The 15254-nt window shown below is 57.0% G+C and overlaps 5 protein-coding genes across 5 annotated transcripts; all 5 read left to right on the forward strand.

Annotated features, from left to right (window-relative positions):
• Window positions 1-210: 210 nt before the first annotated feature.
• L226DRAFT_471880 (uncharacterized protein) lies at window positions 211-2767 on the forward strand (the record flags this gene model as incomplete). The annotated part of the gene is made up of 6 exons (XM_067676418.1): window positions 211-450; window positions 501-626; window positions 680-763; window positions 818-1413; window positions 1464-1691; window positions 1744-2767. 6 exons carry the CDS (start codon window positions 211-213, stop codon window positions 2765-2767), a joined length of 2298 nt encoding a protein of 765 aa, XP_067529906.1.
• A 908-nt stretch (window positions 2768-3675) lies between these two features.
• On the forward strand, window positions 3676-5181 carry L226DRAFT_515845 (uncharacterized protein). Its single transcript, XM_067678459.1, has 4 exons — window positions 3676-3689; window positions 3748-3817; window positions 3880-4014; window positions 4088-5181. Exons 2-4 carry the CDS (start codon window positions 3788-3790, stop codon window positions 5111-5113), a joined length of 1191 nt encoding a protein of 396 aa, XP_067529907.1. The 5' UTR covers window positions 3676-3689; window positions 3748-3787; the 3' UTR covers window positions 5114-5181.
• A 1873-nt stretch (window positions 5182-7054) lies between these two features.
• L226DRAFT_494341 (uncharacterized protein) lies at window positions 7055-7836 on the forward strand (the record flags this gene model as incomplete). Its single annotated transcript, XM_067677482.1, has 2 exons — window positions 7055-7199; window positions 7258-7836. Coding segments are annotated over exons 1-2 (648 nt in total), but the record flags the coding sequence as incomplete, so codon positions are not given.
• Window positions 7837-8669: 833 nt separating this feature from the next.
• Window positions 8670-13352, forward strand: L226DRAFT_548176 (cysteine proteinase; the record flags this gene model as incomplete). Its single annotated transcript, XM_067682569.1, has 16 exons — window positions 8670-9066; window positions 9097-9646; window positions 9698-9790; window positions 9836-10023; window positions 10073-10171; window positions 10220-10315; window positions 10373-10875; window positions 10929-11037; window positions 11087-11178; window positions 11227-11386; window positions 11442-12020; window positions 12081-12198; window positions 12262-12511; window positions 12573-12758; window positions 12813-13205; window positions 13269-13352. The coding sequence occupies 16 exons, from the start codon at window positions 8670-8672 to the stop codon at window positions 13350-13352; spliced, it is 3897 nt and encodes a 1298-aa protein (XP_067529909.1).
• A 609-nt stretch (window positions 13353-13961) lies between these two features.
• L226DRAFT_575653 (NAD-P-binding protein) lies at window positions 13962-15102 on the forward strand (the record flags this gene model as incomplete). Its single annotated transcript, XM_067685233.1, has 6 exons — window positions 13962-14024; window positions 14083-14217; window positions 14283-14389; window positions 14446-14485; window positions 14561-14840; window positions 14900-15102. The coding sequence occupies 6 exons, from the start codon at window positions 13962-13964 to the stop codon at window positions 15100-15102; spliced, it is 828 nt and encodes a 275-aa protein (XP_067529910.1).
• Window positions 15103-15254: the final 152 nt, after the last annotated feature.

Raw genomic sequence — 15254 nt, forward strand, 5'->3', positions numbered from 1 at the left:
CAGCAGCAACATGCAACTGTCGCGCAGCCTCAGGCTCCTCCAGTTCAAGATCCTCGGGCGACCGCTGTCCCTCTGGCTCATGCCAACCAATTACTGCCTTCTTCGACGAAGGCCGCTTTCTCCGAGAGCTCCGTCGACGGCAAGCCCGTCGTGGACGCCCCAATCGCCTCGCATCCCGACCCTCCTCCGCCGCCCCCGCCCGAGGTAGTCATGAAACCGCTTCCTGCGGCTCCTGAGCGTGATGCAGCTCCCAACTCAGAAGACATCGATCCGAAAGACCTCGTCGCGCACGAACACGCGTTTCCTCCGAGCGCAGCCAAGACCGCGTCGCAACTCGACGACCCCGCCGTGAAGGACTTGGGCTGGAGAGCAGATACCGTCCGCGCACCTGAACTCATCAAGGGCATGACAAACGATGACGTATTCATGCTTATCCGTCGCTTCAACAAGGTGCGCCTCATCGTTTGTCTCATTACATGCATATCCTGAGCCCCGCGCAGCAAATTCAACACGTACGCGAGATCCCTCCCCCTCCTCCCGGCTTCCTCGATCTGGAAATCTCGGAAGACGAGGAATTCTCGCCCGACAAGCTTCGCGCCAACCTTGAGCGGCTCTACATGACGGTGGTATGTATCCGCGATTATTCATGCCTATGCGCACGTTCACCTGTCCCCTCCAGATTGTCGGCATGGCTGCATTCGGCAAGCACATAGCCCGCCTCCGTTCATGGAACGAGCCGCGCCGCACTGCTGGCTTTTGTGCTGTGAGTGTTCTCCGTCGTCTGCGCATCACTGAGTGCTCACGCCCACGCTCGAAGGCGTACTTTATCGCGTGGTACATATCTCTCCTCCCAGCCTTGCTCATCAGCACCCTTCTCGTCCTCATCTTCCACCCTCCTGCTCGCCGAGCTCTTTTCCCGCCCGCTCCTCTGGCCGCCGTGAGTGCCTCCAGCGGCAACCTCCAGGTCCCCCGCGCGGGCACTCTAGGTTCCCATGACTCCCTCTCGGGCGCACCTGAAGCCCACCAGGGCGAAGCTGTTGAACAAGAGGCCTCGCAGTTCGTTGCGTCCTTCGCAGCCATCGGCGCTGGTACCGTCATGGGACAGGGCGGTAGTCCGAAGCGCAAGCATGGAGAAGCCCGTGCGGACAAGAAGGACGACGCAGCAGGCGAGATGGAGACCGAGGTCGACAAGGGCTCCCAGGCGAGTGACGACTCTTTCGGAGGCGCCATCCCCGATCCCAGCGACTTTGCGTTGCAAGCAAAGAATGTCAAGGATACCGCGAATTCGGACGGCGTGGAGGATCCTGCTGCCAAGGTCGCCAAGAAGAGCGTCGAGGGCGCGATGTGGGAGAAGATGCGGCCAGTCATGAGGATCCTCGCTGACATCGCAGATACCTGGGAGCGGTTTGGAAAGTGAGGATTTGAAGAATGCATTCACGATGCATCCGCTGACGATCGCACAGTGCTCTCGAGCCCGTCGCGCCGTTTCCTAAATATACTGCACGCCTTCGACTGGCTAGCGTCTTGGTGCCTATGTTGTTTGCATCGTTCTTCGTCACCGCAGAGAAGGCAGTAGAAGGAACGACATTCCTCATCGGTGTGATTTTCTTTTCCGGACCTGTCACGAGCAAGTTTGTCCACACGATCAACCGCCGCTTCCCGCGCTGGCGAAAACTACTAGAGCTTCGACGGTATGTCTTACAGTACGTGCGTGTTATCTAACTGACGCAGTGTCATCGACAGGTCGCTGCTGCGAGGCGTTCCTACCAATGCGCAGCTCACGATAACTCTCCTGCGCCTGGCAGAAGAAGCGAAAGCTCCGCTCCCACCGCCTCCTGCGTCCCAACCTCATCACACTGCTGCCGCCGTTGACGCAGCAAACCCTGCTGCCGCTCACCCGCCACAGGCTGCAGATGCGCTCAAGCAGCACGACTTCGTCTTCAACACGGAAAACTACGACGTCGAAGGCGTCAATCCTGACCATCCTGCGGCGTACACTGACTCAGAAGAAGGCACGTACGTCGACGGAGAGGGTACAGACAGCGAGAGCATAGAGGGCGAAGAGCCTGAGGAGGCGAAGGAAGACGGCGAGGGCAAGAAGAAGAAGCGACGAGGCAGCAAACTCGTCACCTTCATGCGCAAGACGACTCGCGCGGGCGTCGGCGGGCTCCTCGGCGTCGACCAGCTAAAGGCCAAGATCGGAAACGAGCACGCGAAACGCCGCCTCGGAGCCATCGCGCCGCCCGGAGACGCAAACGCTGCAAAGGCGAACGAGAAGTCGGCGGCGGAGAAAGTGCAGGATCAGGAGGTTCCCGACGAGGAGGATGAGGTCGCGCGAGAGAAGGCAGACGCTGCGCTGAGGCGCGAGGGTCCGACGAGCTTTTCCGGGCGCGTGAACGGGAAGAAGGGCCGGCTGCTGCTCGTGACGAGCGCGGCGTCCCCATGTCTCGCATGGGCGGCTGAGAAGCCGCTCCGCGCGGCGCTGGCCGCGCCCTCGAAGGTTCCGGGGAAGGGCGGGAAGGAGGAGGACGGGATCGATGCGGAGTGGACGGTGGGCGTCGGGGACATCGTCGCGCTGCGGAAGATGGGCGGGTTCGGGTGGAAGGGGAGGCTGATTGTGGGGTGGGCGACGGGGCGGGACGTGGTGGATGGGTTGGAGGTCGTGGACCGGTTCGGGAACAGGAAGGTTGTGACGGCGGTCAAGGGGCGGGACGAGCTGTTCAATCGGTTGATTGCGATGGGCGGGAAGTGTTGGGAGTGCTTGTGAGTCGGACGCGAGGGCGGGAAGGGGACTTGAAAGTCGGAATGTAGCATACACTTGTACTTTTGGAATGTATCAGCAGCCTCCGAGTGTGTCATATATCATTGTATATAGAATAGTCAATCATCCAGACCTTGAAGCATGGCCATCAGCGCGCGCGATGATGCGCAACGTCAGTTCTTCCAATATCCATGTCGCCGTATATGCATGCGTTGCGGCCCGTTCTGAGGTACGTGCATTGCACTATGGAGGATAGCGGGCAGGGTCACGTTGTCGGGTGGATGGTTTCCCAGGAGTTTGGTACGAACACGGCTTTTTCCGGACGCCCACCTCAGCGTCAACAGACAATATCGTTTTCGACTCCGAGCCCGACCTGCCCAGCATCTTCGTTGAACTTGTCCGTACTAGCCCTTTCTGATGTTGATACTGGAATCAGGTCTACACGAGAAACTTTATGGTACTTGCTGTGCCGCCCTCGATGGGGGCGTGCCAGCGTCGAGTCATCGAACCCCAGAACATGCAGGATCCACAGGACATGCACGCGCGTGTTCCGCTCTAGGGCTCTGGTCACCTTCTGCTAAGACGGACGGACTCGCCGTCGACTCGGAGAATGGTATGGTCGTCCTCTCGGGAAAGGTCCGTGACAGAGCTCTGAGAAGGTGACACGCGGCCACTTGCACGCTTGACTGGCGGCAGACAGAAATAGTGTGGACATTTGTGGGCCTTGACGGTGCGTTCTGATTGCTTCCCTTGCTTCTTTCACGTGTTGGGGACGTTCGCACACGAGCGGACGCGGGAGAGACGTGGGTACTACGTTCATTAGGGCAGCATGCAGGTATCGTACAACTCGGGACCACCTTCCAAGTTCTGGCCACTGTGAGTCGTCCAGGACAGTGGCGAAATGAAACTGGATCCGCGGAAGACGTTAGTGAGTGATATAAAGCCCCTCTGCGTGTTTCGGAGTCATCGTACCTCATATCTATCAGTTGTCATCAGCTCGCGAGATACTTTCGTAGACCTCCCCTCATGAGTATTTCTGAGAAAGCCGATACGCAGGTGAGCGTTTTTCGTCCCAGGGAGCCACCAATTTCTCTGGCGGGCGCTGATTTGGAGAATAGGATGGCGTTCCTGTTGGATCCTATCATAAGCACGAAACCTATACTCCTTGGGACGCATGCACCAACCTACTCAACAGCCGCGACAAGGAACAGGTCGAGGCATGGACCAGCGAAGTCGACAACCTCTTGAATTTCGTAAGTCCAACGCCCCGCATGGCGCATATATTCGACGCTAACCTATCCTTGGGCGTGGTCCTCGAATTTAAAGGCTGGGACGTTCTTGACAGTAAACACCTTGTTCATCGATGCCAGCAGTAGCGCCCTGCAGCCCAACAACGCTCAGACCGCCGTTGAGGTCCTGTACATCATCTCCCAGCAGCTCAACGGCACGAAGACGGCCGCATTACCCGAACGGTTCCACAGCACCATCGACGACATCATCCAGAACTCCTTCCTCTTCGCCAGCCTCCTCCTCTGCCTCATATCCGCCGGCCTCGGTCTGTGGGTCAAGGAGTGGCTCCGCGAGTACCTGCTCGACCTCCCCGATTGCCCGCGCGAGCTCGTACACGTGCAGCAATTCAGGCACCAAGGGCTGTGGCGATGGCACATGCGCCAGCTCGTCGCGACGATCTCCTTCCTCCTCAACCTCGCCATCGCGCTGTTCAGCATCGGGATGATCCTCTTCGCTCGGCGGCTCGACTTCACGCTCTATTGCGTGCTTATCGGGCTCTCGGCGCTCTGGGCCGGCCTGACGTGGGGGACAGCGTTGTTCCCTGCGATGTCCGCCCGCTGTCCGTACAAGTCGCCGTTTTCGCGGGGACTGTACACACTTGTGTGGCAGCCGTGGTCGATCTGCGCCCGGACTCGGAGGAAGAGCGGCAAGTTCCGGTCCGAGAGCATGGTGGACCGGGAGAGACGTGAGGCGATGGCGCAGGCGACCGAGCTCGAGCTCGAGGCGCTGGAGTATATCAACCGCGAGCATTGGGGCCACGGGGACCTACAGAAGGTCAACCAGTGCTTCATGGATGTCGCGCCCGAGAGAGCGAAGGTGTCCATCGAGAGAATCATCGTCGAGCGTATGGTGAAGGAGCATATGACGTTCATCAGCGCTGGCGAAGTGAGCAAGCCGTCTGACGAGGATGTGCTCGAGCTGCTGCATCTCTGGCGCAGAGTTTGTCTGAAGACGCACCAGCGATCGGACCTCCAGGACATGGATGACGAGGAATTGTGGAGTGAGTTCAAGGAGTCGGTGAGACGTTGGGCTGGTACTAGTAGGAGAGATATCATGGCTTGAAGGAGTTCTGGTTATTCTGCAACGAACGTCGACATCGACAGGCTCCTAGATGTAACTTACTGCCCCAGGTGTCGATAAGCGCTGCGACATGGCTGACAATGTGCCTCCTAGTGCGTGCGCAGGCGCGGCACCGGAGGTCGTGCCGATGAGACAGTTGTCTGAATACTAGGACGGCATGAGGAAGAGGTGCGACGGGAAGGTGTCAAACCGAAAACCTCTGAACATGTGAGCGCCCTCCACCAAGATGTAGTATCGGATGTGCTTCCCGGCCTTACTTCCGAACAGGTGGGACCGTGACTGTCATCCTGAGCCTGCATACGGTTCGTCCACCTGGAGGGTTGGGTCGAGTATTCGGGGGAATTCATATGCTGCTTATGGTGGGGTCTTGCTTCTTCATATGGCAGGCGACCTTCTGAGCGGCCACGGACCCGCCGCAGAATGGCTTCCGACGCGGCATGCAAGCAAACCTTGAGGGTATGGGAATCATGCCATACGAGAGCCGGGTCCCGCAATGGGCTCCTCTAAGAATAGAAACACAAGCACTGCGCAGTAAGTTAAAATACAGGTCAGAAGAGACAACGGCGAACATATAACATAGACATACAGTGACGTCCGCGAGATCTCCGTACGCTAAGGGATGGTTCAAGTTCGTATATGCGCCGGAGCCGTACTCTACACGACCTGAGTCGCTACTCGCGGCTAAATGACCGTATTGACTAGAAGTCAACTCGCCATGTGTCGAAGTGATCCACCGAGGGGGAGGTAGAGGTGTGGATGCAAGGAGGCCGGATGCAAGAGGCCGCGCGGTATGATCCAGGGTCCAGTGGCAGTGCTGTTGCCATCACGGTATTTGCCGGCTTCAACCAAAGTCCAAGTTCGACTCAATGACTCCCTCCTCCTTCACCGCCATCATTGAGCTGCGTTTGGTCAAGTTGACTATGCGCTGAATGCTGCCTTACACGTACTCTCTCTTGGGCTCTTGATTGTTGCTATGCTAGTACGACGCAGTAGAGGTCGCCACTCAGCATCCAGTCCGGGACCGAGTCCGATGAAGCCAACTATTAACTCCTAATGACGGCAAGGCCCTGAGCTTCGTCGACAAGGGACTACGGTATGTCTGACATTAAGGCGTGTCCAGTGTGACTTGTATGGCTCAGGGTCTGTCGGGATTTGCTGGGTGCAATCATACTTCTTGCTACGCCCGGAACTGCGGTGCGCGGAGAACACGCATCACCGTGACGTGTCCCTGCCTTCTCGGATCGGCACTTCAATCACTAGCTTCAATTGTCCCGACGATCTTCGACTGAGCGTGCATATGCATTCCAGTAGCGAAATCGCGAAGCTGAGATTGTCGAGATCGGCGCGGCTTGATTCGTAACCTTACGGTCTCATCGCTCCAGAGTGACGTAGGTTATTCCCTCTTGTGCAGAATGTCTGATTTGTCCTTTTATTCCCAAGGCTGGAACCTCGAGGTCGAAGGTCGAATCAGAACCCTAATACCCTTCAGGAGGTGGACGACAACAGCGCACAACGGTGTGGATCTATCCAACCCTTTTCGGTGCCTGGTTGGTACCGTCAGCGGCCTGCGGAACTGGTGATAACCCCGAAATATCGACTGTCGTATTCCAATTGAGCATCGATGCAGGATAGCGTGCGGCTTTGAACCACCTTCTCCACCAACATTCTCACTGGCTGCTCATACTCGCCGCATCTGGGGACGATGCTGGCAGCCATAAAGCCCGTAGGATGAGAATTAGAGGCCCTCGTTCCTGCCACCATCGACCTCGCTGAACCTTTGTCCAAGCCGTATCGTCATCTTTTGCTTTGAACAGACGCATGATGACTTTATTCCGGGACGAGAAGTTACTGGTAAGCGATCTAACTCTGTCAAAGTTCGACTGCTACTCGTGTGGCAGGTATTGATACATGTACATCACTGCAGGACGAAGAAGAAGGTATCGCCGTAGGATGCTATGACAAGCACGAGACATATGGTCCTTGGGACCAACTCACGAACATGCTCGGTCTGCGCGACAAACAACAAGTTGATGCATGGATGGGCGAAGTCGATAGTCTCCTCACCTTTGTGAGTATCAGGTCGCTCGTAACCTGCATCGGACGCTGACCTATCCCTGGTCTTCAAGTCCGCGCTGTTCTTAACGGTCATCACCATCTTCATCGGGACCAGTGGCAATTCATTGCAGCCGGATAACGCGAAGGCGGCCGTCGATGTCCTGTACATCATCTCCAAACAGCTCAACGGCACCCAGACAATCGCCCCCGTCGAGCCGTTTCAAAGAGAGCTCTTTGATGTCATCCTCAACTCCTTCCTATTCGCCGCTCTTCTTTTGTGCCTCATCTCCTCTGGACTCGGCCTGTGGGTCAAGGAATGGCTCCGCGAGTACATGCTCGACCTCCCCTACTGTCCGCGCGAGCTCGTGCACGTGCAACAGCGCAGACACAAAGGACTCCAGAATTGGTGCTTGCGCGAGATCGTCGCGATGATCTCATTCCTCCTCCAACTCGCCGTAGCGTTGTTCAATACCGGGATGACACTATTCACGTTCAAGCTCGATATCACCCTCTATTGGGTACTCATCGGGATGTCAGGATTCTGGGCCGTCCTGACGTGGGGGACGGCATTCTTCCCGGTGTTTTCGACGCACTGCCCGTACAAGTCACCCCTATCTAATGTGTTGTACCGGCTCTTACGCCCGCTATACTTCTTCACCCGGACGAAGACGGGCGCCCTCCGTTGGAAGGAGTACGAGAGCATGGTCGACCGCGAGCGCCGCATCGCATCGCGGCACGCAACGGAACTCGAGCTCGAGGCCATGGAGTACATCAACCGCGAGTACTGGGGCCACAAGGACCTTCCGACCGTTAACCAGTGCTTCAAGGATATCCCGCCGGAGAAGGCGAAGGTAACCATCCAGAAGATCATCGTAGCGCGATTGACGAAGGATCAGTCAACCTTCGTCACCCGAGCAGACGGCATGCGCATCCCATCGGACAAGGACGTGCTGAACCTGCTGCATATCTGGGGTGACATATACCAGACAACGCGCGAGCGCCGTCGGGGCGAGAGCCTGTCCGATGAGCAGCTATGGACTGCGTTCAAGGCTGCGGTCAGCGCTCCTGGTATACTGGCGGAGGTCGCACTACCTCTGGCAATGGTTGCGTGTCAGCCGAATTATTCTACCAGTGCGAGTAGCCTGAACGGTAGTATTTCAGCTGCTACATCAAATTCGGGCGGAGCAGAGACGGTGGTTTGAACTCCTGTATTTTCACAACTATCCCAACTCACATCATCGCTGGTCGACCTCCCTATGTAGTCATTTGGAACAGTTTCTTACCAAGGTGCTCCGTCAAAATCAGAATGTAGTCGCGGTTGAGGAACTTGGCAATCATCTAGTTCTTAGAACTTCGCCTTTCGCGGCTATTGGTACTTGTCACGTGACAGTGCTGCGTGCAGGATTGCGACGCGCGCGCCGCGGACATTTCTCCTCTTCCTCCATCCCCCCATCCTCCAACTTTCCCCTCGCTGTTCGCTACGATGACACAGGGATCTCCATCGTCTTCTGGTCTTCGTCAAAGGACTTCAAATGCCGATAATCGTCCCAAGACGCCACCAAGACCGACGGCCATCTCTCCTGCCACTTTCTACGGAACGGACTCGAGCTCGCGAAAGCAGGGTTCCTCTTACACCTCGTATATCCCTCCAGACCAATTTAGAGAACCCGAGCTTGTAGAGGATACCACAGCCAACAACACATGGGATTCGTGGGGTGGCGCGACCACCACCGACTGGGGCGAGTCCAACGACTACACGGCCAACGCGGCCACATGGGACGAACCGTCTATCTTGCGCAAGATCACTATCGATGGACGCGAAGAGGATGAGGAGCTGCACTGGTACGACGCCGATCTACGTGCCCTGAAGCGTCGCCCTGGTCCAGGCGTCCTCCCACCCCTTCTCGCAGACATCCTCCACGATCCTGACCACGCGCTGTACTCGGTGAGCACTCAACCCCACCCTCCTCTCGCTACCTCTCCGACTCCACACACGCCAACCGCGGACGAAGTGCGCACCGCTATTCCTCATCCGAACGCGTACTACTGCAGAGAACACAACGGCTGGGTCCTTCTACTATGGCGGTCGTCTACTGTTCTCCCACCTCTTGTCAAGGATCCCGAGGCACCGCTACCCGACCAAGCGCGGCGTAGAGTTACTACTTCATGTGTCGGCGATGATGAACAACCATTCGGACAGGTCAACGTTACCCACCACTGGCACCGCTACGAGAAAGCGGTCGATGCGACGAAGCTAAATCCTCCCTACTCCCACGGCGACCTGCTACTGGACCTCTACCTCTGCTGCCAATGTTCCACGTACTGTCTTGTCTCCGATGTCATTCCTGGTGTGATCCCGTTACCGCTCATGGACGAGTTCACCCGCGAGAAGATCGCAAATCCGGCGCCAGACAAGTCGCCCAGAGCGACGGCGGTTGCCGCTTGGGAGACGGTCTTGACGTGAGTCATATTTCTTGTCTTGACTGACCTCCGTTTACGCGTAGACTGTAGCATCCTTGACAACCGTCTGTGGAGGGACGAGAAGCGATCTCTTCCTATATCGAGAAATAAGTTCAGGACGAAGATAGGCTGGAACGAGAACGTGTAAGTGCAACATACTCTTACGCGGGACGTGCTGACAGTCAACAGGGCCCAAGTATTCGATTCCCTTGGCTTCCCTCTTGAGAACCTTTCACAAGGAGCGCAGAAAGCAGGGGAGCTCGCCCTCCATCCTCCTCCGATTGATTCGGACACGCCCGAGGGAGCTGCTTCACGGAAGAAGCTGCTACGGGCCTGGGTCGAGCTTAGCGCATGGCTGGTCATCTTTGAAAAGAATAGTAAGGCCTTGTTTGCGTGCTCTGTGGTCATGTTCTGACCATCGTGCAGAGGAGGCGCTCAAGTCCTACAACGCCATGGTCCTCCACGCGCAAGTAGATTGCGTGCGCGATCTATACCAGATGGGTATCGGGGCCCACGTCACGCAAAGTAAGGTCTACTCCATTTACATCCATTGCGTATCTGACCTTCCTCCAGTATCTCGCGATGGTCTTCCCGATGCCCTCCAGGGCTATACGGCCCTGGATGCGTCATGGAAGAGTCTTGGCATGACGCCGAGCATGTATACCTGGGGTAAGTCTCTTCCCGAGATAATGCATGCATGTGCCTGTTCCTGACTATCGTCCGCAGAACGTCTGGCATTCGCCTATCTCGCGCAGTGCAGGTGTGATCCTGCGAACACGATGGTCTACTTTTCGCACTTGGTCAACATTGTAAACGCGATGATCAACCTGCGCATCGATGTGCCAGACGAGCTGCAGAAGCTCATCATCGAGGAACGCGAACGGTGCCGATTTACCCCGGAAGACTGCGCCCGCGCCGCGAGTACCCTCGGCTTCGGTCGAGACGGAGAGCTCGGGGTAGATCTGGACGCCGATGTGGATGACGAGTTCATCGCGCAGGCCTGGCGCAGCGCGAGGCAGAGAGCGTGGCAACGGAGCGATGCCCACACCCGGCGAGCCGCGCTGAATGACGCCCTCAAGATCGTTGCGGAGGCGCGTGGCAGTAAAGCACTGTTGAAGATCTGGAGCGAGGAGAAGGGATCTGGGATGTCGCCCGAGACGGCGTACTCCACTCTTGACGTGCCGAAGGAAGTCGATGAGGCGATGTTGCTCGCGATTTACTCGATGCGGGTACGTGCGAGACAGTTTCTAGGTTTTGCCCGTGCTGCTCACTCGTCTTGCAGGTCGAGGACCAACCGAGCCAGGCTGAGCGGATGCGTGAAGCTCTGAGCGTCATCGCCGAGGTCACGAACAGCGAGCGACTGCGACAGTTCCTCGCTACCGGCGCTGACCGTGAGTGCCAGTCTTAGAACATGGGGGTGACGCTGACAGGTGAATCTAGCTGGAGATGGAACGACTGTGAATGCGAGCCCTGAAATGCCGAGGGGCCTCAACCAGCTTGGGAACACCTGCTACCTCAACTCGTTGCTGCAGGTACGCGTTTGCTGGACCGCATCGTACCTGAGCTGATCTCTGTTGCAGTACTTTTACACGATCAAAGAACTTCGCGACGCCATTACTCCAATGGCAACAACAGACGCGAAGTCTCTGGACGACAGCAAATTCACGGATGAGGATCTCAGGCGGCACCGTGTCGGCGGACGTCTTGTGACCCGGCGGGAGATCATGCGCTCCAAGAAGTGTATGATTCTAGTCGCTCTTTAACTGACTAAAACTCTCTGACGATCCATCTACAGTCGTCTCTCTCCTCGCTGACCTGTTCTGGAACATGAAGATGTGCGAGAACGCTGCGGTCACTCCCGCAGTTGAGTTGGCAAAGCTCGCGCTGGTGACTTCGCAGGATGAGGAGGAGGACGAGACCGAGGCGGACAAGGCAGGCACCGACTCTTCAAACGATACTGATGCGACGCTCGTTGACGATATGGCTGTGGCTGCGCGGCCGGCGTTCGACTGCTCGTCGTCGCCCCTCCAGAGTCCGAAGAGCCCGAGCGGCAGCGTGCTCGGGAAACGCCCGCGAGAAGCGGAGAGCGCGATGGATGTCGATGCGCGTTCGCAGACGATGTCGCTGAGCCCGAGAAGCTCGCCGCCGACTACTGATAGCGTGGCGAGTTCGAAGGGACACGAGGCGACGTCATTCATCGAGGAGGCGATCGCTTCTTCGTCATCGTCTTCTGTGATGACTGCCAAGAGACCGGCGGAGGGTGCGAACGCGGATACGGACGTGGAGATGAAGGATGAGTCGCAGGTTGCGAAGGCGCCGCCGCCGTTGCCGCCCAGGAAGGCCCGGCAGACGGATGATTCGGTTATGATGTTTGGTAAGTGGCTGTGTGCTTGGATGTGATCGGGATGTTGATTGGGTCTCTGTGTTGTTGCAGGGCGCCAGCACGACGTCTCGGAGTGTATGGATAACTGCATGTTCCAGATTGAGACTGCGCTCCTGGACTTCCAGGGTATGGCCACTTCAGATGACGACAAGACCAGTCCGGTGAAGAGGTGCGGCCCACGCCTGCTGAGCTCCAGGATGTCGATGAAGTGTGCTGATCGCTGTTCATGCAGGTTGTTCTATGGCAAGAAGCGACAACGTCTCATCGCTCTCTCGCCCGACGACGACGCCCGACATCAGTCATCGATACACGAGAAAGAGGACCTCTTCTCGCACCTGCATGTTAACGTTGCGGACGAGGGCTTCGACTTGTACGATGGCCTTGCGCGGTACTTCGACGATGTGGTGGAGATTGGAGGGATGAAGAAGCGCATGGAAGTGTCGTTGGTAGACCTCCCGCCGCTGTTGCAAATTCAGTTGCAGGTACGGATCTTCATCCTACCGGTCGATGACCCGTTGTCTAACATGCAACTCAATCTGATAGCGTGTGCAATTCAACCGGGAGACACAGCAGGCGTACAAGTCACAAGCGTACGTCAAGTTCGGGGAGACCATCTATATGGACCGGTTCCTCGATAGCGCGAACCCCGAGAAGAAAGCACGGTCGAAGGTCATCTTTGCTGAGCTCACCGCAGCACGGGAACGGATACAGCATCTGACGCAGGGCAAAGTGCGTGGTGGCATTCCGTACGTTTAGTCGAGGGGTTGCTGACATTCGGTGTAGCACGCACCATTCGCTCCCGCATTTGCGAACGTAGCAGACTTCCTGTCCAAACAGGACGTCCTCGACCTTCCTTCCGACGAAGGCTTCTTGTCATCGCTGCGCAGCGAAGGCGAGCTCATCACTGAGCAGCTCCGCGTTGAGCGCGAGAAGACTGCCCAACTCAAGGCGCAGATCGAGGACATCTGGAAAGACGATACCTCGGCCGCGTACGAGCTCACGTCGGTCTTCATTCACCGCGGGTCGTCGCCGTCATGGGGACATTACTTCTTCTACTCGCGCAATCTGCCCGAACACCCTGACTCTTGGTTCAAGTACAACGACTCGGATGTGAGCGCGGTGAGCAAGGACGAAGTGCTCGCGGATACCACCGGATCGACGGCGAACCCGTACATGGTGAGTTGGGCCTTGTTGCCACTGTTGACGTCACGTTGAGCTGATCCGTCCTTCCCTACGTAGCTGGTCTTTGTGCGGAAGGGGTGCGACGCGATCGACACTGTGCACCGATTCAACCCAGAGATAGATCTGGAGGAGGCAACCTAGACGGCCGGACCGTGTCAAGAACAATGTATCGATACTCAACTCTCTTATGCCCTCTCTTCTCACCGTTGCTTTCGTCGGACATGGGACACTGCATTCTTGTATCATCCTTGTATCGTTGCACATGCTCTCACGTCGCGCATCCCCCAAGATTCCAGATATCAGAACCTGCACCACCATTACCACGCATCGTATAGTTCGTCAATCTATTGTATCCTCTCTGCTAACCAGGTACACTGCAGCATGATCACGCGTCAGCTCGGCATGCATTATAGCCAGTTTTATTTCGTCTCGTCATGGTGAACGTTGGTTCCTTTCGGCCCCACCTTGGGTTCCGACTGCCGGTCGGAGACCACCGGTCGGGATATACGTCGACGAGCCATCCTAACGCGTACGTGTTTCCTCTCACGGCAACCCTCATACATACCTTGGCCATGGACAACTGCGTGCGGCCGTGCCGTCAGGGTACGTATGTCTGCCGTGACGGTCTTGGACGATATTAGCGAGGATCTGCTGCGGCTCCTCAGCATTATATATTATACCGTTCGTCGACTTCTAGGTAGCCCACACAGGAAGACGACCAACCATCGTACATACTCCTCCAACCTCAGTATGACATCTTACGCTATTATTGGAGCCTCTAGGGGTATTGGCCTTGAGTATGTCCGCCAGCTGGTGAGTTAGTCCGTGCCAGTGAAGCAGGCTGTGTCGGTCGACTGACCCGTACGTTCAGGCTGCGAAACCCGGCAGCACTGTTTTTGCAGTCGTGCGCAACGCCGCCAAGTCCATTCACTTGCAGGCTGCCACGAAGACCTTGAAGAACGTCCATGTTCTCGAGGCGGACGTCGTCGACTATCCGTCTCTACAGGTACCGTTGTCTGAGCCGAGATGTGTATGCCTTCGAGTGACTCTGGTGCCGTTCTCTCTGTACAGAAAGCTGCGAAGGAGATCGGCGAAGTGACAGGCGGGAAGCTGGATTGCCTTATCCACAACGCCGCTCGCATGGACGCTGAATACATCACTAAAGGCTTTGACCACTAGTAAGTCACGATACGTGGGATCTACTGGAGACATTCGTGTAACACGTCCATCACAGCGCGAGCATGGATGAACTCGACGCAGACTTCATCACCTCAGTGAGTACCGCCAGTCCAGGCCTGACTCTGCTTCCGAACATTCTGGACTCGCGCTGACCTCCTCGTCCTGTCCAGTACAAGATCAACGCTCTCGGCGTAATCCACAGCATTTCTGCCTTCCTGCCCCTCCTCCGCGCCGGGCCCACGAAGAAGATCGTCGTCGTCAGCACCGCGGGAGCCGACCCGAAGTTCGTGCGCGCCGCCGGCATCGCGGACATGACTGCGTACGGTATGACCAAGGCCGCTGCCCTCATCGCGACGACCAAGTGGGCCATCAAGCTGCAGAACGAGGGCTTCATCGTCGTCTCTGTCAGCCCTGGCCTGGTTGACACGACCGGCACGATCGGCGAGCACGGTGAGTACCTTGCTTGGCAGTCGAGAGTTGTTGATCGGAACCAACGTCTGGATTTCTAGGAGACCCTGCGACGCAAGCTCTCGTGCTCGGGGCTGCTGAGGCTATGACTCAGAGAGGCATCCCAGTCAGGGCGGAGACCCCGGAGGAATCTGTCTCTGCGCAGGTGAAGCTCTTGGATGGCCTACAGCCGTCCGATAACGGGTCTTTCATGGTGCATTCGGGAGGAGAGTTTAACCTTGACCAGCTCTCGATTGGCAAGTAGATATCCACACCCGGGTTGCCAGCGCACCAGTTTACATGGAAAGGTTGTAAAGGTTGTAATGCTCAGGACGTTATAGTTCCTTGACAATTTGACTTCAGATCAAGTGAGCATCAGTGATAGTCTCGCCGCCTAGCTCTCTCCCGATACATGTA

This window comes from Lentinus tigrinus (genome assembly GCF_003813185.1).
Source record: "Lentinus tigrinus ALCF2SS1-7 unplaced genomic scaffold L226scaffold_48, whole genome shotgun sequence".
In the NCBI taxonomy this organism is placed as follows: Eukaryota; Fungi; Basidiomycota; class Agaricomycetes; order Polyporales; family Polyporaceae; genus Lentinus; species Lentinus tigrinus.